General features: G+C 38.7%; 1 protein-coding gene and 1 pseudogene across 5 annotated transcripts in view; both read left to right on the top strand.

The window, feature by feature from the left end:
- The window catches only part of LOC108300130, a 4,497-nt pseudogene extending 2,321 nt beyond the window's left edge, over window positions 1-2,176 (top strand).
- The window catches only part of MED12L (mediator complex subunit 12L), a 363,255-nt gene that overhangs the window by 39,800 nt on the left and 298,995 nt on the right, over window positions 1-24,460 (top strand). For all 5 annotated transcript variants that reach the window (XM_037736428.1, XM_017522838.2, XM_037736429.1 and 2 more), the window contains exons 4-5: window positions 2,255-2,446; window positions 7,538-7,697. In XM_037736428.1, the coding sequence (XP_037592356.1) occupies window positions 2,255-2,446; window positions 7,538-7,697 (352 nt within the window). The remainder of the gene's footprint in view (window positions 1-2,254; window positions 2,447-7,537; window positions 7,698-24,460) is intronic.

Here is a 24,460-nt window from a genome sequence, read left to right on the forward strand (position 1 = left end):
ACCAGCCTAAGCAAAAGAGCGAGACCGTGATCTCAAAAAAAAAAAAAAAAAAAAAAAAAGTCCCAAGGGGCTGCAGCTGCCAAATCCAATACCCTCTATTTAACTCCTCCTCTGTTTTACAAGAGAAATAAAAGAAATCTCAGCAGAGAAAAAAAAAAATCAAATTGTTTACTTGGAGGTAGGCATTAGGACTTGGGAATGAGGCTCTTTTCTTTTTGTTGAATTTTTGGATTGATTTCTGAATAATATAAATATATTGCTATTACAATAAAATTAACTGTTACAATCATGTTTTGACCTTTTTTTGGAGCCCTAATGTGTATTTTCCAGTCTTTTGCTCTCTTGGGAATTTTGACTTTGTTTACAATATGCATTTGTTTACAAAGGCTTGTTAGCAGGATTTAATACATGCAGTCACTGTGTTCCATTGCTATCATTAAGTATATAGGAGAATATAATTATAAAATTGATTGCTCAGACTACTTTTTCATTTTTATACCTTTGTTTATTAAATACTTATATGTAATTGCAAATAAGAGACCTTTTAAATGTAAAGCAATCTACAGCTGTAGGTGTTTTGTGCTCTTAGTGCAAAGATCAAATATCAATTGAGAAATTTAAAATTAAACAGTTGGCTGCTACTGGCTGCTTGTTTCCAAACAGCTGGTTTTGCTACATTTTTACCCTTAATTTGTTCACCGTTTGGACATCCTTCAAATGTTTGCTTTAAAAAAAAATCACAAAAACTGTAATGAAGTTGTTTGTATAAAAAAAAGAAAAACTTCTTTTCTACTTATTTTAATTTTTATTACATTTACACACTAAAAACAGACTTCTTATTATTACATCATTCACAAAGATCAAAGAATGTCAGGCTTTTCACCCTCTAGATGAACTTGGCTAATGACTTACAACTGTGTTTCAACCTATAGATTATTTCTTGACTCATTAAGGCAGTGATTCATATTTTGCTTCAACAGGGTAAGTATTTTATTTTAGTCATGGTTGCCACTGTTTGCTAACTTTATTGGGGGTATTTATCAGAAATTAAGTGCATCATCTTATTAAAGAACTCCCAGAGTCTGAAATGTGGTGCTTTGATAGGATTCTTGAAAAAATTTCAACAAATTTTTTATAGATTCACTGAATTTTTTGTTTATTTTTTTGAGTTGGAGTCTTGCTCTGTCACCCAGGCTGTAGTGCAGTGGTGTGATCTTGGCTCACTGCAACCTCTGCCTCCCGGGTTCAAGCAATTTTCATACCCTTAGCCTCCCAAGTAGCTGGGATTATAGGCATGTGCTACCATGCTGGGCTAATTTTGTTTTTTTTTTGTTGTTGTTGTTGCTTTTTTGTTTGTTTGTTTGTTTTTAGTAGAGACAGGATTTTGCCATGTTGGCCAGGCTGGTCTCAAACTCTTGACCTCAGGTGATATGCCTGCCTTGGCTTCCCAGAGTGCTGTGATTACAGGGATCAGGCATGAGCCACCACACCTAGTGAGATTCACTAAATTTTTAGAGATTACTTTGTTTTCTGCCTTCTTGTCACTTATAACCTGTTCCTTTCTTTTTTCCTTGTCCATCTTTTAATTTGGTTAATATGAAAGTGGTACAGTAATTCATAGTAGCTTTCTTTGCCACTCTCATTCAGAGCAGGTAATACTAGTTTCTCTTGAAATGCTTGTAGTTATGAAATTGGCAGCCCAATCAAAAATGCTGAATACCAAATTTAATTGAATCTTTTGTAATTTGCCATTTAAATAAATTTCTGTAGACTCTTTGTTTAAAAGCATTGAGTATAAATACCAAGTTTCCTTTCCAAAAATATGTGCTATTAAGATGAAACAAGAAAAAGAATGATTACTGAGTGATTACTAGGCTTTCTTCTCTCAGGGAAAACATTCTCTCCTGACGGGTGTGTAGCATTAGAAAGGAGAAAGTGCAGCTGAAGGATTAGCAGAAGCTGTTCTGCTGATATTTATTCAGGATGTAATTAATTTCATCTTAGAGATTTCCAAAGGCTCTCCTTGCCCCCCCTCTGCTGAACTACTTGTGAATAGTGGTATAAAAGTGCTGTGTGTCACAGTTAGTGTAACAAAATCACGTCTCTTGGCTTCAAGGACCTAAATTCCCACTTTATTTTCGATGGGCTGTATGAAGATTTTCAGTTGAAACAATAAAGATAAAATACTAATGTACAGTACTGATCTACTTGCTTATTGTCTTAACTTTCTCTTTTTTTTCTCTTCTTTCCACAGATTGGAGCTTATTTTAGCAGTATATTAGCTGAGAAACTGAAGCTTAACACTTTCCAGGACACGGGAAGGAAGAAACCACAAGTTAATGCTAAAGACAATTATTGGCTGGTTACTCCTCGATCCCAGAGTGTAATTCATAGTTGGTTTTCTGAGTTAGCAGGAAATAAACCACTTTCTGTTTTGGCAAAAAAGGTATCAAATATTTCTTACATTGTTTTAGTTATGGTCTTATAATCAGCTGTTTGTGATAATATATATATTATATTCAAGTATATATTTCTTCTTCCCAATTATTTCTGAGACTGCAAGCCTAATGGCAGGTTTGCAGTACCAGGTGGAGGCTACGCCATGCTGTTTTCCTCTTTATTTTTATTGCATGTGTTGCCTAGGACATCTATAAACCCCTAAATATTCCACATACCAAGCTGTTTTATGTGGATTTTAGGTAGACAAGATTTTAAAATCAAGAACAGGCAATAAGACCTCATTAAAAAAAAAATTACATTTCCAGTTTTCTTAGGCCAAGATGTCCAAGATTTGTTAAAGAGATTCTTGCTTTGAGGTTATTTTCTTGTCTTTAAAAGCACCCATCCAAATGCTTCAAGCTGTCTCCTTCCTACCAAGAGAGAGAAAGATTGTGATTCTGTGTGCTTATTCTTTGAAAAATTTTTAGAACAAAATGGGCAGGTTTATTCATAGCTTCTAGCTTTTTTTATAGGGGAGGGGATGTGGGAGGTTCTTTTAAAATCTTTGCCTTTGGTCATTTTCCTCCAGTGGGAAATAATACACAGATTCAACAGTCTTGTGGCCGAAACAATGTATCTCTTGAAATTTATGAAACTTTGCTCATAGTCTTGATCTCTCATTTCTTGCACAACTTTGAAATAATCCCAGGGGTCTTTTCTTATCTCTCTTAAGGACCTTTACTGTTAGGAGTGCCTGTCTTCTGTTTCTAGTATTAAGTTTTCACTACCAGCTTGGTATAGGCCCAGTTTATTGGGGAGCTCTTTCGTATTTTTGCCTGTTTTCTAAAGCGACTCTTTGAAAATAGTGTCTGTAGCTTCCATTGGCTTTATTTTGCCTTAATGTCATAATGCTGTATTGCTTTGCATAGATTTCAGTGGTGAAAGGCAACTGAAATCTTGGAAGAGTGTAACAGTCAGCATAACCACCTCTTACCATTCAGTTAGTGCCACTGTCTCAACCCAGGCTGAACCATGTATGATTCCTTTTCCAGTGGTGAACATTTACTTTGTGGTCCCACTGTGGGCTATGTATCTGAAGGCCAAATAAGTCATAGGACATACTTCAATATGTGATGGCTTTTGACTAACAGTTCATAGTTTCCCTGTTGCCAGCCTGACATCTTTCCATTTAGGTTTCCTTTTTTCATAAGTTTTTAGAGTGCATATTTTGGATTTGCTACCCTTGAGGAGTTGATGCCCTTGCCCTAAGGGAGTAGTGGTTTCTCGTCTTGCAGAAAGAAGATGAATCATGGTGCAGTATATTAGCCTTTGTTCTTCTTTCTTTATTAGGAGCTGCCTCTGGCCAAGTCAGGTGTTCATCAGGTAAGCCCTGATGTTAATTCTTTGCAAACATGAAGATGTTTTCTTTATCAAATGATTAAATATACCTGAAGTAGTCATTTCTTGGGCATTTCAAGAATCCTTCCCCTTCCCTCTTCAGCATACTATCTTTTTGAGATGGTGAAATCGCTTTTAGAATTGGGTAAGCAATGCATTCTCTGCATGTTCTTCCTATTAGAGAGTTCAAGTACTTCTTTCATTTTTGGTATTCATCTGTGCGATGGCTTTAGGCAGAAAATCTGGGTTTACCTGCCAAGATCCTGAGTCATGTTTGAAATCTTATCTTGAGTTCATAATGGTTTCCCGTATGGATCATGTTTCAAGACCTGGTTTTCTGTTACTGTAAAGCTTCACAGCACACCAAGGCTTTATCCACAGAGAGGCTTGTAAAGGACCTTTAAACTCAATCACAATTGTAGATTTATTTGAAAAAGGAGACTTCTGGCATCTAGGGATATTCTTCTAGGTCTTGAGCAGTTCAGTTCATTAACTCTCACCTGTTCCTTTCAGGTGACTTTGATTACTATGGTCTATGGAATTTTCTTTTGCCTTTACCCTTGCTTAGCAAACAGAGGATGCAGTGATGATGTACATTGAAGGAGAAAGGTGATAGGACACGCTTCTGTGGATTGAAAGCCAGCACATGCTAGGTGTCTTAATTTTCTTTCCGGACTTAGATGCACCTGTAGCTTGATTTAGAGCCAGACAGCTGCCCTTTGATTTCCAAGTTTTAGCTATCATTTAAAATTAGATGGATTATTTACTGAAAAACATGTAATGCAAGAAGGTGAGAAAGTCAATACTTTAGTCAGTATAAACATATTTTTCTTTCTGAGTTGGTCCAACTGTAGATTTGACAAAATTATTAATATGTGTCTGGTCGATATGCTTTCTTAATTGAGTAACTTCCTTTACATATGTTCTTCTGAATTCCAAAGCCTTGATTTGCGTAAACCAGTTCTCATAGGCTTCTGCCAATATGGACAGTGAGCTAGAGGTTTGCATTGTGCTGCTAACATAAGACCTGTGCTGAGTTTGGTTTGCTGTCTCATCTAAACATTTCGCAAGTTCACATGTTTTATTTTTTTCCTCTGCCAATTGTAGTTCAAAGGAAATCCTTTAGGCATCTATGAAAGATTCTACTAGTAGTGACTCTTTTGGAGATGCTAACTTGTACTTGCTTATGTTTCAGGCCTTGACCTATATAACCTTTTGGCATGTCTGCATGAGAGACAACCTCACCTTGACAATGAAAATTTAACTCACTGACACCACACTAGTGAAAACCAGCAGCTTAGGTCTTGAACTGAATATTGAACTCTGTGCTTTTCTTGTTCCTGACTTAAATGATAGCCAGTAAACTGAGAGCCTTGTGCTCCGTGAGAGATGTGCCTTGTAAGCCTAATTTTCAGAAAGTGTTCCTGTCAAATTGTATCTATTTTTTTTGTCTATAAGAGATACAATTTAGTATCTTGTCTGCAGAGAGGAAGCCTTCTAGCTTTGGCCTATGTGACTTTTATCTCCCTTTTAGTTGTATTGGGTACAGTGCAATTGCCTCTGTCATGGAGTCTGTGTTCTGAAGTCAGCACCCAAGGCAGGAACTGTACGTGATCTAAAGTCTTTTCAGTTGCCCATGAAATATGTATATGGATACACTGCCCTTTTTTTTTTTTTTTTTTTTTTTTTTTTGAGACCTGTTCTCTCTGTATGGCCCAGAGTGGAGTGCAGCGGTGTGATCTTGGCTCACTGCAACCTCCACCTCCCAGGCTCGTGACTCTCCCTCCTCAGTCAGCACATCTTGATGATTTTTATGTTTTTAGTAGATATAAGGTTTTGCCATGCTTCCCAGTCTGGTCTCAAACTCCTAGGCTCAAACGATCCACCTGACTCTGTCCCCCAGAGTGCTGGTATATGAGCCACCGTGCAGGACCCAAATATACTGCATCTTAATGTGCAACCCAGGCAGCTTTTCTTTCAGGATTGAAAAGCTTCATGTTTCTTTGGCAAGAACAAGTGAAATAGCTTGTTTTTAAGGGCCACACACTAAAAGAATTATCTCTTAAAAAGAATTATTCTAGGATCGCACTTTTTTTGTTTCTTTTTTTGAGACGGAGTCTTTACTCTGTCGCCCAGGCTAGAGTACAGTGGAGCTATCTCGGCTCACTGCAACCTCCGCCTCCTAGGTTCAAGCAATTCTCCTGCCTCAGCCTCCTGAGTAGCTGGGATTACAGGCACGTGCCACCATGCCCAGTTTATTATTGTATTTTTAGTGGAGATGCGGTTTCACTGTGTTGGTCAGGTTGGTCTTGAACTGCTGACCTCGTGATCCACCCACCCTGTCTTCCCCAAGTGCTGGGATTACAGGCATGAGCCATTGCACCCAGCCATTAGGATCGCACTTTGTATCAAGTGTATGAATAGTCAACTTTGTGACATATCAGTACTAGATATCTACTGTATGATGAGGATTTGGTTAAGAGAAAAATGCCATGCTGTCTGAATCAGTTAGCTGGTTTGAAACCTTAATTTTCAACAAAATCAAGTAAGAGAGACCAGGGCTCTTGGCATTTATAGTAGCAGTGTTCAGGATCCTCTAAGAAACGATCACATTCATGGCCTGAAAGCACTTTGGTTGGCATGGAGAAATCCTTGGAACTGACAACAAATAATCATTATAATTTTGATTCATGTAATTGTTTTGCTTTATCCTTATAACTACACTGTGAGGTGGACAGGGTTGATGTTATTAACACAGTTTGTAAATAAGGATCCCGGGAATTTTGAGCTTAGCCAAACAGGCTTCATTCAGGAGTGGAGTACAGATGGGGTCATGGCTGGCATGGGGCAAATCCTCGCCCCTCAGTCTCATTGCTCTCGTCCTGCTGCGTCATGGCTAATATAGTCTTTGTTCACTGTTTTTCTTCCTTTATATTCATAAACTTGAATAGATGATATAGATGAATGGGCTATTCTTAGGATATTTATGAGGGATACTAGAAGAATGAATTAACTCTTTCAAACCATTCGTTGGTACATTGGAATACTAATTTGCTAAATAGTACCTTTGTGGTCTGGAAGACATAATTAACTGCCTCAAGTGCCTAATTTCAACCAGTAAATTAATTACCTAGCTATTTCTGGCTCAGTGTTTATTAGGCAGATTCACTGATCCGTCATTGTAGCCTCTCTTTTAAATTTTGGACTAACGTCACTTTTAGAAGCTTTCTGGAAATTGTTACTCTTATGAAATGTCAGTCAGAAAGCTTTGTACAAAAAGAAAAGGTCCTGGATAAAATACAGAGTAGGGACAATTTTCACTTGGTCTGTCCCGTCCAATTTGAGATAAATTCTTTGGACGACTGTCATGAAATTATTTTTCCTTGCTCTGTTAATAAGATGAGTAGCTCTCAGCATCTGGGAATTTGAAAATAATTTATTTTTAAAATAAGAAAGCACAACTAATAAAACTTTTATATTGTAGTAAACCTAGTTTTGATTGTGTTTTCTTAATGAAAATTGGCTTAAAATATTTCTCAGAAAAACAAAACTGCATGCACTATTTGAAAATCCATCAAGGATGTCTTTCTTAGAACCAGCAGGTAACTTACAGCCTCTTTCTTTTGCTTCCCCTTTAGGTTTATCTAGTGATGAACACAGTATGTGATTATTATAAATACACTATGTTATTTCTTTTTAGGTTCCTATTCTTAGTAAAAAAGAGGATGTGTTTGCATATTTAGCTAAATATTCTGTGCCAATGGTTCGAGCAACGTGGCTGATCAAGATGACTTGTGCCTATTATTCTGCTATCTCTGAAGCTAAAATTAAGAAACGTCAGTCTACTGATCCGAATTTGGGTAAGTGAGAGAGTACAATACACCTTACATTTCATTATTGATTTTGCAAGTAATTGTTGCCTGCACCCTCTGGATGCCGCCCAGCATGGTGAGTGTTAAGAAGGTCTGCGGTGAGACTGAGTTACTTGGGCATGGGTAGGGAGGCTATTTCTTGTTCACTCAGTTTCAGAATTCCCATTCCGTTAGCAAGGGCTCTTGATCTTATCGCCAAAGTATATCCTGAATCTGAATATTTTTTACCACCACGGCTATTGAAATGCTGGTTCAAGCCACTGACATCTCTTGACTGGATAGAGTTGCAGCCTTTTAGCAGCTTTCTCTGCTGTTACTTTTGCTCCTTATGTTCTATTCTCTGCATAACTACCATACTAATCTCCAAGCCTAAATAATATATTGTGTTTCTGTTTATAAATTTACAGTAATTACTTATTGCAGATCCAGAGTCTTTACTGTGGCCAGTGAGGTCACCTCTGATCTGCCCCCACTTCCTGTGATGTTCCAGCTACATTGCCTTCCTCCTGTCCCCCTAATATGCTGAGCTGAGCTCTTTCACTTTTCAGGGCTTCTGTGTTTCTTGCTTGTTGTACTTGGTTGGTCTTCTCTAGAATATTTGCATGCTTCTGTCTCTTCACTGAAGCTTTGGCTTAAATGTCATTTCTGCAGAAGGCTTTCTCTGGTCACTTACCTAAATTGCATTCTCTCTCTTTCTCTCCTCTCCCTCTACTTCTGGTTATGTCCTTACGTGTTATTATTTTATTGAATGTACATCTCAATATCTGAAATTATGTTTAATATATTTCTATCTGTGACTACATGCCCCAACTCACATGCACTGAAATATAAGGCCCGTAAGGGCAGGAATGTCAGTCTTATTCTCACCAAGTCTCCAGTGTCTAGAATTATGCTGGCCATGGTCATTGTTTTGAGTCAGAGCCCTCCCTTTGTTGGTTTCTAGACCATGACTTCTTGAGATGGTGCTAAAACATGCTTTGTAGGAGATAGACTAAACCAGAAATGTACATAAAGAATTATATATAAATGTGACCATTTAGAGATTAGGTTTATAAATATTCTTCATGAAATGAAAACAGCTTATGGTTTTATAAGGGAGAGTCCAATCACAAATCTCTGAGGAGGAGGGATATAGTACAGACGTCTTCAGATGCCAGGTGGTGCCCTCAATAAATGAGTTGGGGTATAAAGTGGTGGGGAGTGGTAGGGTCGCCCTCATGGTGAGTGGAGCTTACTCAAAAGCATGAACACTTAAAATTAAAAACAAAAACATGGTCTGAATTCTGTGGCTGCCATCTTTGAGTCTGGCATCATCTTACCTGTGGTAAAACAAATAAGCAAAACAGAACTGTGTTTTAAAAAAGAAATGCCTAGGGAAAAGTCCTGGAAGGTAGTAATCTACAAGTTAACAGTGATTGCTTCTGAGTGTTATTTTCACAGTTGTCTTCTGTTATCTTTATGTTTTTCTGAGTTTATTTTCCCCATCAGCATTTTATTTTATTTGAGGGAATACAGAAGTACCCCTTTTTATTACTGAAATAATACATTTTCATTACAAAATTTTCAAATGGTGCTGAAGTAGATACAACATGGTGTTCAAGTTTCTCTTCTCCCTCCTCCTCTGTGTTATCCTTTTTGAAATTTCATTCATTCAGCCTTTACACACACACACACACACACACACACACACACCCCCACCATGTATCTACATTTGTGTGTTGTGTGTGTGTGTGTGTGTGTATCCCTACTGGATTAACTTATTTATTATTTTTAGAGGTGGGCATCTCTGTCACCCATGCTAGAGTGCAGTGGCGTGATCATAACTCGCTGCTTCCTCAAACTTCTGGGCTCAAGTGATCCTCTTGCCTCAGACTCCCAAGTAGCTGGGACTATAGGAATGTGTCACCATGCCTGGCTCATTCTTGAATATTTTGTAGAGATAGGATCTCACTGTGTTGCCCAGGCTTGTCTTGAATTCCTGGGCTCAAGCAATCCTCTCACCTGCACCACCCAGAGTGCTGGGATTACAGGGTGAGCCACTGTGCCCAGCCAGTCTCCATTGGACTGGACCTGGATTTCCAGTTGCTTACTAGCTGCCTTCACTTTGGTGACATCTGGGTGTCTGAATTGGCATCTAGAACATAATGTATATCAAGTCAAGGTCTTGATTTCTTGATCCCTTAACTTTTTCCTTCCTGACACTTATTAGTAAATGTTACATGTAGTTATTGGGTGGATAAGGGTAAGAGCCAAATTGTCAATCCTGGTATTTATCTTTCTCTCAAAACCCTATATTCATTCCATCAATAATCCTGTCAGCCTTACTTTCGGAATAAAACTACAGTCTGAAAACTTGGTCCTCTGTGTCTACTGCTGCTACTCTGGCCAGAGCACCACCCCCTTTCCCTGTCTATTGCAAGGATTTTAGCTAATCTTTTTTTTTTTCCTCTAATGTCAGCTTTCGACTTTGTAGGCAGAAGGACACTGTTAGGGCAGAAATTATGCCACCCTTATGCTCAGAATTCTCGCATGGCCCCTTGTCCCACTCAGATTGTGTAACTCGGCGACACCAGCAGCCTGCCTGTGTATTCTGACCTCAGGGCCTTGCTGACCAGTGGGCGTGGCTCTTCCTCCACCTGTGGGTGTACATGGGTCTGCTGTCTTGCTTGACTGTGGTATCTGCTCAGATGCACTTCCTAAGAAAAGCCAAAATATCTCCCTGTTACTGTTTTCTTATTCTGCTTTATTTTTCCTCATTGTTCTTAACACCACCTGATGTTACATTTTATATGAATTTTTGATCATCTGTCTCCATCCACTCCCAAGTACAACACAGGCGCCATGAAGAACTTTGGTAGATTTGTTCAGTGCTAAGTCTCTGAAGACAGTACTTGGCATACAGAAGGTGGTCAGTAATTTTTAAAATAAGTAAATGAATAATTAGGCCTGAAACATTTATGTTTTTTTTGTGTGTGATGTTATTACCTATTTCCACATCTGTGTATGTATGTATTTACATGGTGACTCGTGTCTATAATCTTAGCACTTTGGGAGGCCAGGGCAGGAAGTTGGCTTGAGCCCAGGAGTTTAAGACGAGTCTAGGCAACATAGTGAGACTTTGTCTCTCCAAGCCTTCCCACCAAAAAAATTAGTAACGTGTGGTGGTGCACACTTGTATTCCCAGCTACTCAGTAGGCTGACGTGAGAGGATAGCTTGAGCCCAGGAAGTTGATGCTGCAGCAAGCTGGGATTGAGCAACTGCACTTCAACCTGGGCAACAGAGTAAGACCCTGTCCCTCAAACAAACAAAAAACAGTTTGATAGCCCTTGATAATTTGGAAAGGTTATATCATTTCTGGGAAATCCCAGATATGAGTGTATCACCAGGACCACATGATTTCCCCTACTAGATGGATGGAAGTGCAGCTGAAGTTCCTGCTTAAGAACAGTATGGACTTATTGGATTCATTAGTTTTACCATTAATTTCCTTATCACTATGACTGGTTGGACTTTTGGAGGGTTATTTTTCTCCCCACCAAAAAGTTAAAACTTTTATTACTTGCTTACCCATAATGGGTGATTACTAGGTTTTACACACTAGCTGTGTTTTCTGTTCCTCTGTAAGCCAAATAACACACGATTCTGTTTTTGGATCCAGTTAATGTACAGTATATTGCAGTTAATGGGTTTTTGTGATTATTAATGTATATTTAAAATTCTGAATATTAAAACCATGAAGATTAAGTGCTTATAATAATATTTCTTATGTCAGAATATCCAGGCTTTGACCTAAGACATGCCAAAGGCTAAAAAGAAAAATATTTGAAAAATGTATAAATTTTAGGATTTCACCCCTATGTTCCTGGGTCTAGAATCTCAGAAGGATTTGCTTTCAACTTTACTTTTATCAGTGCTGCCACTAAGAGACTAGGTGATCTAATGCAAAGTCCTTAGCCTCTCCAGACATCAGTCTTTTCAGTGTTGATTCAATCCAGGATCTGTGTTGCCTTTGTCATGTCTTTTTAGTTGTCTTTCATGTGGAACAGTTCTTTAGCCATTCTTTTTTTTTGACCTTGATATTTTTAAAGGAGACAGACTAGTTATTTTGTAGACTGTCCATTGATTTTCCTTTCTCCAGTTTCTCATTATTAGATTTTGGTTACACATCTTTGCTTGAAGTATCCTGGAGGTGATGCTGTGAATGTGTTAGTGTATCATATCCCAATACTGGTGGTGATAACTTTGATCATTTGCGTAAGGTGGTGTCTACCAGATTTTTCTCCTGCAAAGTTACTATTCTACCCTTTGTAATTAGTAATTTACCTTTGTAAATATACAGTTCTTCTCTCTCTATTCTTACATGTATTTTAATTGAAAATGGCAGGAGTCTATTTATACTATATGAAAAGAGCATGTTTTTCAAATATCTAATCTTGTATTACTATCACTTTGTTACACCTGATACCTCTGACATTCTCCTTTGTCTTTAGCAGCTTTTTCAACTTCTTAAAGCAAATTATACAGTATATTTGAAAGCATTTGGCTGTGTAGACATAGCCATAATGTAGCAAGTTTCACACTCCTAGCAGGGATACAGCCAAGTGAGTACACACATATATATGTGTTGAATTGGATTAAATTGCATATACTTCAGAAGATTAACTTCTAGTAATAGATTCTCCGTTCTGGCGTTGATAGCAAAAAGAATCATTCAGCATGTTTGGGGCAAGATTGACTATCAAGTGTCACCCTTTTCTGACGTTGTGTTGTCTTGATGATTGTTCTTAGGATTTGTAAAGTGTTTTTAGTAGAAATGACTTTTATTCCTTTGTAATAGAAACATATGTTTTATTTTCAGTTTCTACTTTGAGCACTGGAACAGTGCTATAAAGCACTGCTGTTTGATTTTATTGAAGGGAGTTTTTCCCAAAGTTAAGTGGGCTCACAGCAACAGGGAAGCAACACAGAGATCCTTACTGTTATTATGCAGAAAGTTACAGATCTCAAATGTAGATTAAATGGGCTGCTGCCCTGGGGAGCTTGCAGTTAGCAAAGAGGTACCCAGTATAGTGTATACACAAAAGTGAGAGGAGTGAGAAGCACCTTGGGTTTATGAGTGAGGTCTCATGTGTAACTTCAAAGTGGGTAATGAAATAGTTGACTTGGACAAATCTGAACATCAGGACAGAGATTTTAAATAGAGGGGAATTAGGGAAGCCTGAAAGAAGAGTTTGTAATTCTTAGTCCTTGTGAGACCTGGGGAAAAAAAAAGATTTAGGTCGACATGATGTTTAGAAAATGCCATGAAATAGGTGATACTGACACTTGAGGGAGAGTATACCAGAAATAATACTTGTTTGGTTTCAGATATTTTTAGAATTGAATTAAGTTTCATTGTTAAGAGAACAAGAATGTTCAGCTGCCTTAAATATTTTGAGCTCACCAGCGAAAATTATTTAAAACAGGCTAGCTAATACTTAAAAATGAAAAAGTAAAACTCAACATTGAGTTATATAATTAAAGTCTTTGAGCAGATTAGGAAATATGACTTTGTAGTAAATAACAGAACTTTGTACATTTATTTTTAGGAATTTTCCCCATGAGGAGTCTTATTGTTGCTGAATCAACTAATAATAACTACAGCATGTACTGCTGTCATTGCCATCACTGTTAACAGTTAGCATTTCTTGAGCACTTAGGGCATCCCTGGTGCTGTGATAAGCAGGGATACGGTGCTCACTGCATTACTAGATTGAATCAGCTCCCGATGTGTGCTGGGAAATGGTCTAGGTTGTTTGGAGAAGCTTCACAGCCTTGGGAATGTCCCATCCCTTTGCTGTTGTGTGTGTGTGTGTGTGTTTGGCTTGTTTGAAAATGGTCAATCCTCACCAGGTCTGTTGGCTGTCTGCCAGGGTTCCTGTGGTGTGCAGGATCCAGTGTTTCCCCTTTCATTAGTAAATGTTTGCTAGGTTCTATGTGTATTTTGTTGATCTTATGACTTGTTACTCAGATGGCCTGTGAAAGAGACACTTTATTCTCATTTCATGGGTGAGGATGGTGATGTGCAGGTAGTACACAGAGCCCTTCAGTGTAAGTTTCTAAACGGAGCCTGTGCTGGACACTGCTGGCCAGTGAGGACAAGAGTGGAGCAATGTAGTCACTGCCCTCTAGGTATTTGCAGTGTACGTGGGGACATGCAGGCAAACAATCAAACATTAGAGAAGGAAGGAAGAGTTCATAGGGACAGGAAGAAGATACAGAAGGAATCTCAAGGAATAAGCCACTGAGGGAATTTGGGACATCCAAGGAGATTCACAGAGGAAGTGACTTAGGTGTATACTTTTGCAAGAAGAGGCATTTCCCAGGAGGACAGAGCTGAAGAGTGGGCTGTTGTTCAGGGAAGAGCATTTCTGGCAGAAGGATGGTGTCTCCAGAGAAAGAGGTTATCAAATTGTTCAACTTGTTGCACCTCCGGGATTTAACTTCAGCTTGAGCATCGATTATCAGGTGGGGAGATAATGAAAGGCTGTGTGAAGGTTTGCTTGCCAGAGTAAGATATGTGAGTTCCCTCTGGTGCATGATGAAAAGCCATGGAAGGGTTTATTATTACTATTATTGTTACAACTCTTTCCCTCAGTTTCTTGTCTGTAAAAAATAGGGATAATTGACACTACTTTTTTTTTTTTTTTTTCCCAGACGGAGTCTTGCTCTGTCGCTCCAGGCTGGAGTGCAGTGACGTGATCTTGGTTCACGGCAACCTCTGCCTATCAGGTTCAAGCGGTTCTTCCGCCTCAACGTCTTGAGTAGCTGGGATTACAGGCACCTGCTATCATGCCCACCTAATTTTTGTATTTTTGTAGAGATGGGGTTTCACCATGTTGGCTAGGCTGGTCTCGAACTCCTGACCTCAGATGATCTGCCCTCCTTAGCCTCCCAAAGTGCTGAGGTTACAGGTGTGAGCCACTGCACCTGGCCTGATAGTACTTTTTAAGAATGAAATGAGTCAATACCTTTAAAGTGTTCAGAATAGTGACTGGCACACAGTAAATGTAGACCATTGATAATATGCTACTACTTAGAGCTGCTCTTACCAGCCAGTATTGATTATCCTCTGTAATGTATTGGGAACTTTTCAGGCATTATCTGTAACGTTGGAATGTAGGTTTTATTATGCTGTTTTGTGTATGAAGGACCTGACTCTCAGAGAAGTTAAATAACTTGCTGGCTTAGATGGAGCTGGAGCCATGCCCAGGCCTCTGCCACTAGAGTGCCCGCACCTTACTCCTGGCTGTGAGGTGATAGCTGCTGGTGGCCTGTGTGTATTGTGGGTCTGGGCATCTGGAGGCAACACGCATCACTAGGGGGAAAGATGCTGGCAGGAAGCAGGCTGCAAGACTGGTGGCTCTGAGCAGAATCTGAGGAGTAGGAACTCTAGTTCTCATGGGTGCTATGGGGAACAGGAGGAGCAAAGCAAAGTCCAGGGTGCCATGGAAACTAGAGAAGGAAATAAGAAACTGCTTGCAAGATGAGCAGCCTTAATTCTGCCTAGGAATTTTTGGGTATTCAATATGGTTAAAAGTGACAAGACATATCATGCGCGTGAGGTCTTTTTTGGGGGAACAGATAGATTCAAAGAAGCTTAAAATGCTTCATGGTAAAACTGCCTGGGGCACTGCTCTATTTACCCCTAGTCATTTCCTCTGTGCCACCTGAGGTTTTGTGGGGATTTCAGTCAGATGAGAGACATTTCTTGGTTGATATACTCTTGTTACCACTATCCTTATCACTCCCAAAATACAAAGAATAAACAGCTACGCTTCTTCCACAGTGGGTAATTAATTTGTGACATATTCACTGAGCCATTTGGACTGCAAAAATAAGTCCTGCTAAACTCATAATTGACAGTCTGGTTTCTTATCTAAGCCTACCAGCTTTCTTGCGGTTTGGGTCTATGAAGACATTGCATACTAACTTTTTTGATTCCAGGGACAAGCTTTTAGTTTTGTCAAGATTGCCTCCACATTTTCACAGTGTTCCTTTGATCTCATTTGTCATAAAGGAGTTATCTGCCTTGTTTATGCTGAAAGTAATCCTGAAGATTGGACAGAAGTGCTTGTATAAGCTTAATTTCACACTTTGCTTAGGCATGAAAAATAGGTTTTAACCAGTGAGGTAACTCTGGCTATCTGGTAAAAACCGTTCTCCAATAGAAGGAATGGAACTATTGGAGGTGAGACTTTGGTAGCTACAGCTATTCCATTCCTCAATAATCTTTTATCTAAAAGTTTTAACATCTGTTGGTGAACTGAGCCTGGAATAGTTATATCTTTGGGAATGGCAAGATGTTGGCATTCTTCTGTAAATGAGGGCTTTCTCTCATGTGATAAATTACAGTGCTTTCTAAAAAAGGAAGAATAAATGCCAAACTCTTTTCCTTTGATTTCAATTTTTGGAGTAGAAATTGTAGTTGCACCTCCACAGTGGTGAAAAACATTTCTGTATTTTTTTTTATTTAAAAAGTTTATTTTTGGCCATTGTTATGGGTTCATGGATTTTTATTTAATCTGTGTTTTACAACCAAGTACACTCATGTTAAATTTTGCCAAAATTGTCCCCAAATTGGCCAGAGACCCTTCCAGCTCTTTTGTATCCTTTTGACATGACACCATTTGTCATGGGATATTTCCTTGCTTTCTGGCACAGAAAGATATCCCAGGCTCTTGTAATTTTCCTGCCTCAGATCTGCAAAGAGACTTTGTCTAAGGAACTCTGTTTCTTTCTAGTGGGAAATGGTATTTAGAAAGCAAGATCTGGGTGCTAAAGGCGCTCATTGCTACTGGGATGTTGTGTCTAGGCCCCATCAGTTGGTAGATGGATGGAGACACACACATTTGCATGTGTATGCATATATGTGGTGGTTTTGTTCCTATTTCCAGTTTATCTTTAGCATGTCCTATTTAACATAAAATAATTTTTATTGCTTCAATTTTATGTTTATTTCACTTCTATTACATGAACAATTAAAGGATTTATAGTGACATGAACATGGTTGCTTGTCTACTTTATCCTGCTACAAACATACTGGCTTGAGAATTGTAATCTGATACATTGAACGTAATGTGAAAGTTAATTTTTTTAAACTTGAGACTGTGTTTCACTTAAAAATGATTCTCTCTGCAGTAAGGTATACTGTTTCAGTTTGTTTTCCATTTTAGGGTTTGATTTTTCTCTTATGAACTAATTTTATGTTTTGAATATGTAACACCTTGACATATTCAAGAGTAAAAACTATATAAAGATATGCAGAAGTTATCTCCATCTTTTCACACAATTCTCTTTACCCCATCTTCAGATGTAACCATTTCTTACTAGTTTTTAATCTTCCAGTTTTTATTTTTACAAAAATATGCAAATACTTATATCTTCTTATTTCTTCTTTCTGCTTACATAGAAGTTAGCATACTGTATATACTATTGGATACCTTTGCCTTATTTTTACTTAATGATATGCTAGCGATTGCTTGACATTCTCTGTTCCTTTTTGTGGCCTCTTAGTCCTTCATTGTGCGGATGTACCACGATTCGGCCAGTCCCTTGTTATTATTTAAAAAATGTTTAAAAATATTTAGTTTACAGGGAAATTGAGAAGATGGTACAGAACTCCCATGTGCACTTCTCACCCCTGCGCACAGTTTCTCCCATTATTAACATTTGCATTAATATGATACATTTATTATAATTAATGAGCTAATATTGATTATTATAAAAGTCAGTCCATACTTTATTCAGATTTCCTTAGTTTTAACCTAATGGCTCTTTTCCATTTCAGGATCCTATTCAGTTACATTACATTTAGTTGTCATACCTCCCCTAGGCATGTCTTGGCAGTGACATTTTCTCAGTTTCAATGATTTTGGCAGTTTTGAGGAGTACTAGTTAGGTATGTTGTAGGGTGATCTTCTGTTGGAATTTGTCTGATGTTTTTCTTATGGTTAGACTGGGTTACAGAAGTCGAGTGCCCTTCTGATAGTGTTACATCAAGGGTACATGCTATCACCATGACTTACAACTGTTGATGTTAACCTTGATCACCTGACTGAGGCAGCACTTACCAGGTTTTACAGTGTAAAGTTATTTCCCTCCCATCCCTTTCCACACTGTAGTCTTTGGAAGGAAGTCAGTATGCACAGTCCACACTTAAGATGTGGGGAGTTAGTCATATTCCTCCTTGAGGGCAGAGTATCTACTTAAAGTATTGAAAATTCTTCTGCATGGGAGATTTATCTCTTATCTACCTACCTACCTGCCTACTGTCTATTCATTAATTCATTAATGCATATATTTAAGCATTTCTATCAGTATTGATTCATAGATGTTTACTTTATCTTTTGGATTATCGTATTCTCTTTTGTTCCATCTTTGCCCATTGAGAGCTCTTCCAGCTGTGTCCTGTGTCCATTTGACATACCCATCTTAGTTTGCTTTATTTCTGTTTTTCTAAGTACTTCCTTATTTTCTGGCACTAGAAGATGCATTCTAGGTTTTTTTTAGAAGATTCTTTGTTTTTAGAAGTTGCATTCATTGTGTATATATTCTGCCCCAATCCTATAATCAGCCATTTCTCCAAGGAGCTCTGGTTCTCTTTAAAGGAGAGTGGTATTAGAAACCAAGAGCTGAGCCCAGAGTATGCTTATTGCTACTTAGGGTGTCATTGCTTCTAGGCCCTCTCAGTTGACAGATTAAGGAGGTGGATGTGTGTGGATTAACCCATGTATGTACATATATTTATAAATATTTCTATATGAGATTGTGTCTCTTGAGCTAAAAATGAATTATTCTTGATGTCTGTTAAATGCATTTTTCCATTTGGTTAGAATCTGCCAAGTTTTCCTTCATAGTATAAACATGGACTAGACCTATTCAAGTTATGAGAGGAGACTATTGGTGGGACAGGCAGAGGGGAAATATATAAGTAAGATCTTGATGGGAGGTGAAAGAAAGCTGAATGTTCATCATCTTGCATAGTAGGAAGCCAATAGGTAATGCTTACTAATCAAGAAGGAGGACTATAATTATGTTATTTAGAGATAGAGGCAAATAAAAGAAACAAAAGTGATGAAAGAGTTGAAAATAATTGCTTTTGGAGAATAACTGAGGAGTTTATGGACAGTCAGCTGCTGTGTTCACAATAAATCATTTAGTAGAACCATTGGATTCTTTAAGACATGTGCAAGAGGAGCTTTCATATAAACAAAAGTTAGCTAAGCCTAATCGCAGTCCCAAATTATTACTGCCGTTTTTTTGTTGTCATTGGTACTTTCCCTGGAAGATATCTTGCTGTAAGAATGTTTTACAAAAAAGATTTGGAGGAAGTTCAAGGAATGCCAGCTTACCTAGTAGCATTACAATTTTAGTTAGATAAATTACAAGAGCTTACTTTTCTCTAAGCTGACTACGTGCTTCTTGGGACCTTAACTAAAATGAAGTAGATGTTCTTTGTAAACATTGGAAGACTTTTAATATTTTCCCAGGTATGTAGCTTTTCAGTTAATTGAATATGCAGATTTTCACTATTTACAGACCCTTTAGTAAGGTGGTAAAACATAAAATTTACCATTGTAACCAGTTATAAATGTATGATATAGCAGTATTAACTAAATGCACATTGTTTTAAAACTGATTTGTAGAACTTTTTCCTCTTGCAAAACTGAAACTGCCCATTGAACAGCTCCCCTTTATCCCCCTCTGCCAGCCTCTGGCTACCACCATCATACTTTGCTGATTTACAGAAACTTTAAAAAGTTCTAATCAAGTTTAATATGCTACACTGTAACTCTGTTTGCCCGATTGTTGCCCTGTGGAAACATTTCAGCTTTTCCAAAGTAAAAATGTTAGACCCTGTTAGAATACTGGTCCCATGTTAGAATACTGGTGTGTGGTGGTGATCAGGTTGTGTATTTATGTTTAGTTAATTTTTTGGTAAAATTCAAAGAAAATGTCTGCCCATGATAGTTTTGGATTTTTTTTTTTTGGGATGGAGTCACTCTGTCACCCAGGCTAGAGTGCAATGGCCTGGTCTTGGCTCACTGCAACCTCTGCCTCCCAGGTTCAAATGATTCTCCTACCTCCCAAAGTGCTGGGATTACAGGCGTGAGCCACTGTACCTGGCCAGTTTTGAATTTCTTAGAGAAATGCATTGAAAGAAATTACTATATTTCACTTGAATAAGGAGTGATTTAGTTTAAAAAAGGTTTATCAGGAGTTTGTGCATTGGGGTAGATGCTGTGAAGATTTTTAACCAAATGTGGGCTTTGCTTTCTGTCTTTAAGTGGATCCCATTTTTTTTTTTTTTTATGGTTACAAGATGCACACCTAAAGTGGAGCATAATACATAATCATATTGAAAATAATGGGTAGACTGAAAAAATTAGGCAAAGTTTTCTATAGTAGTAAAATATGAGCTATGCCTTGAAGAAATCTAGCCTTTAAGTAAAAATTGGAATTTTTTGCCAGGCACGGTGGCTCACACCTGTAATCCTAGCACTTTGGGAGGTTGAGGTCAGTGGATCATGAGGTCAGGAGTTCGAGAGCAGCCTGACCAACATGGTGAGATGCCATCTCTACTAAAAATACAAAAATTAGCTGGGTGTGGTGATGCACACTTGTGATCTCAGTTACTCAGGAGGTTGAGGCAGGAGAATTGCTTGAACCTGGAAGGTGGAGGTTGCAGTGATCCCAGAGACGCCACTGCACTCCACCCTGGGCGACAGAGCAAGACTGTATCAAAAAAAAAAAAGAATTGGGATTTTTCCTTTTTTTTTTTTTTTTTTTTTTTTTTTTTTTGTTTTTTCCTTTTTTTTTTTTTGTTTGCATCTTAAGAAGTAGTTCTTGTTTCTTCAGTTATCCTCCATCTTCTTCTTTGGCAACTTATGAGCAAATGAATTCAGTTTCTACTTATGTATAGTGTATTTGCTGCACTCTTTACTGCTCTCATGTCTTCTGGTCTTGTCACTTTGGGCACATTGTCAAGTCCCGCATTTTCTGTTAAGAATCCATTGCTACTTAAGAATTCTGCATTTTCTGTTAGGAATCCATTGCTGCTTAAGAGTCCCGCATTTTCTGTTAAGAATCCATTGCTACTCAATAGTTTTTTCTAGCTAATCCTAATAAATGTTCATTGCCACTTGAATTTGTCATCTTCTATGATAAATGTTAATAAGAACCTTGATTTAATTGGTAATATTGTGGTTCTCTACCTTCTGTGTGGCTCTTGGTACATATGTGCATGTCTAATACTTGGAAGATAGGATACTGAAAAAATAAGCTTGTTCGAAGTTTTGGCAGCTTACAGGCTGGTTTCATAGCTTCTCATTTGGGCCAGTTTTCTTGAAAATTCTCTGAGGTAGCTGAGTGTCTCCATATTACAAATTAGGGGAGAAAGTTCATGGCAAGTGGAAGAATAGGGAATTCCATCTTCGACTTCTCTTTCTGGGTCCTGTTAGATTCAGAATTTGCATGCTGCTCATATCAAATGAGGGTCTGTGTGAGGCTGAATGGGAGAGTGGTGTTTGCTTAAGGTATGGAGAATGCTTCCAGAAGCTCAGTGTTTGGTGTGTTTTAATTTGTTGGGCATCTTGCCGATCTGTTGCTTAAAGCATAAACAAGAGAATTTTAAGAAAAGATAGCTTCTTGTGTGAGCTACAATTTCTAATAGGTAATATTACAAAATGTAGCACAAAACACAAAATGTTCAAAAAGGGATAGTGAAGTCTGCTTTCCACCACACTGTCTTCAGACCCCCTACCTCCATTCCAGACCCCTCCTTACATAGTTTAGAGGCAATAATTCTTACCAGTTCCATGCATATCCTCTGAGATATATTGTATGTATTTTGTCTATTTTTTAATAGTCCTTTAAAAAATTGGTGCTTTTTCCATACTGTACATACAATGGCCTTGGTTTTTAAATGGCTCTAAGATAACCTTTTAATGACTTACTTATAAAAGTGATGTTCTTTCTTTTTGCAGTTTGCACTGGAATGTTAATTCCATGATAAATAGAAAGCTTTTCTTTAAAAAAGAAATTAAAAAAAGAGGTACATTAGGTTTCAAAGTCATTTTCAAAATGTATATAAACTTCCAAGTGAAATCCCTGGAGTAACATGACTGTAAAGCCTGATTCAAATTCGTTGTTTTGTAGTCAAGGAATTCATAGAGTATGCTGGGTTACTCTATGAGTAATAGTTAAGGGTCAATATATTATAGTAGGAATGTCTTTGTGAATCTAATACAACTAAAGCAAATAGCTTTAATTAAATGAACATATCATGGATCATTCTTTAGTCTCCCGAAAAATCACACAGGAGTGAGTTGCAGAGCAGGGAATGAGAGGGATGACAGAGTGGCCGGTCTGTGTACTGTGTAAGCATTTTTGTTGTGTTTTAGAGCTTTTTGCTGTAGGGTTATTTTACATGGTCATCTGGCAGTATGATGTCTGTCGTATTTGTATTTGTGTTCTAATTGAAAGACTCCTAGCTGTCTAAAGCTTGTTCAGAAATAGAAATTTTACAGTAATTGCATTTAGGACCTAAATAGTAAGTACAATGCTACTTTGACTATTGAAACATCATTCTAACCACAACTGATCATGGGATTAAAGTCCAATGCAAAGTGAAACAGAAAATGTAGTTTAATTTTTGCTCCTCAGATGATTGGAAGCTTCCTCCCACTGCCTCTGTAGCAGAAGCTGGGAGAGGAGTGAGGGTCCTGAAATACCTGATGTAATAATTTAAATAACTCCCGTGTCTCCAGTGTGGGGCTAGCAGCAAGGGTCTTTCACCAATGCTGACCCTCCATTTTTCTTTTTCTTTCTTTCACCTGGATCTTCAGAAGGGTGGGTGCCTTCCATTTCTTCCCCATGTCTCCTCTTCCCCATTCTAGAGCATCGCCCCCGAAGGCCTGGTCAGAGGAGTGCACAGAGGTGTGTTCTCTACATGGAAGCAAAGTGGCATTCTGTTGCTAAAAGAGAAGCCTGTTGTCTTCCTACAGTCTTCCTGTCCTGGGGCAGTAAAACTCATGGCTTGGTGTCACATGTAGAAGGTTGTGGGGATGTGGCCTAAGTGGTTTATTAAGTGTACCAATTTAGTATTTGTAAAAATGCTCTCCCCATTATTCCCCATGACAGGAATATCTCACCACAGCCAAGGCTGTTGCTCACTCAGGTATATATAGAAATCTGAAAAGATTAGAGAAATTTTACCATATGATAATTATAACATTAATTTCAGGTTGCTATCTCATGCCCTGGAGAAGGAGCAGAGCCTGTTGGTGGCAGATGTTCAGTGTGTCCCTCTGTTAGAAGGAAGCCCCCGACGCTGTAGCTGTGGAGGAAGCTGGTGGTGTAACTGATGTGAAATAATAATAAGAAATTCTTGTTCTAGGGGCTAAAATTGGATTCTGTGGTTGCCACACGCTTTAGCTTGAGATGTGTGTACGGGGTTGATAGGGAAAAAGGACGAATGGGGAAAAATTCCCTAAATGCAACAGTTAGCATGTTTGCGTTAAAATGGAAATGAGAATTGGCAACCTGTCAGCGAAGGGAGAATCCAAGAAAGGTGTCCAGTGTTGTTCTCCTCAGCTATCAGATACTGCCCAGCAACCTCACAGGAAGAAAGATGCAGTCGGGAGTTTCTGCAAAACCTTGCAGTACAAGCCTTTGGTGCTCTCGTCAGGCCTTCCCTTGTCAACCCTTCTTCCCTATTTGTATCCTTGCCAGACGACTTGGCTCACTGTTTTCTGACTTGGTCTCTTTTCCTTTGAAATCTTTAAGCATTGACTCCCTGACACACAGCTAGGCAGGTATTTATATGTTGCTTTGTAATGGCCTTATCTTTCCTGGGTTACTGCCCCCCTTCCTCAGCTGTTACTCACTCCTTAGGTGGAGGGTTCTTTGCTCACTGTAGCTGGTTACATCTTCACCTCTGCCTTCAGGCTTCCTTCCCTACCCTCTCCATCTGTCCCTGGAATGTCCCAGAGGAACAGTCCTGTCAGTCACCCTCAGCGACCTGCTCACTCCCCACCCTGACATACCTGCATCATGCAAACGTACCTGCAGCAGTTGTCCTTACTGGTCTTCCTCCAGTCTTGGTTGGAGAAATGCTGCTTTCACCTAAGGTTACTTCCTCCTTTTTCGTAGCCTCCACTCTACCCAGCCTTGTAAATCGTGTAAATTTGGTTCCTCCTGGACACTCGCTCTGTGCCAGTCACTGCTTTAGCATATTGCATCTCATTTTAATCCCCAAAATAATTATATATAGGCTAAGAACACTTACTAGTCCTGTTTTACAGGCAAGTAATTGAAGCACCCAGGGGATGACTTGCTCTAAAACTCCAAAGCTGGTAAGTGTTTGGAGCCAGGGTGGGAACCAGGCCAGCTGACTCTAGAACCTGTGCCTTTCACCGCCCTTAAGCTAGTTAATGCATGTCAGGGGCTTAGAAGAGGGCCAGTGCCCAATGAGTGCACAACTGATACTGTCACTCTGCACAGTAAAGTGGTCTATCCCCAGGATTTTGTCTGTTAGGTACTTCTGTGGTCATGAACACATTGTATAAGGCATTGCATCCCACATATATGGTAACAGTCACTGCATTTGCGTCTTCCCTCTGACCCTTCTTCTGAGTGTCAGACCTGCATATCCACCTTCTCCTCGACATACTTTCCCATGAATTTCTCCAGCATTTTAAATCCAGTG

Source organism: Cebus imitator, unplaced genomic scaffold, assembly GCF_001604975.1.
Source record: "Cebus imitator isolate Cc_AM_T3 unplaced genomic scaffold, Cebus_imitator-1.0 Scaffold25, whole genome shotgun sequence".
Taxonomy (NCBI): domain Eukaryota; kingdom Metazoa; phylum Chordata; class Mammalia; order Primates; family Cebidae; genus Cebus; species Cebus imitator.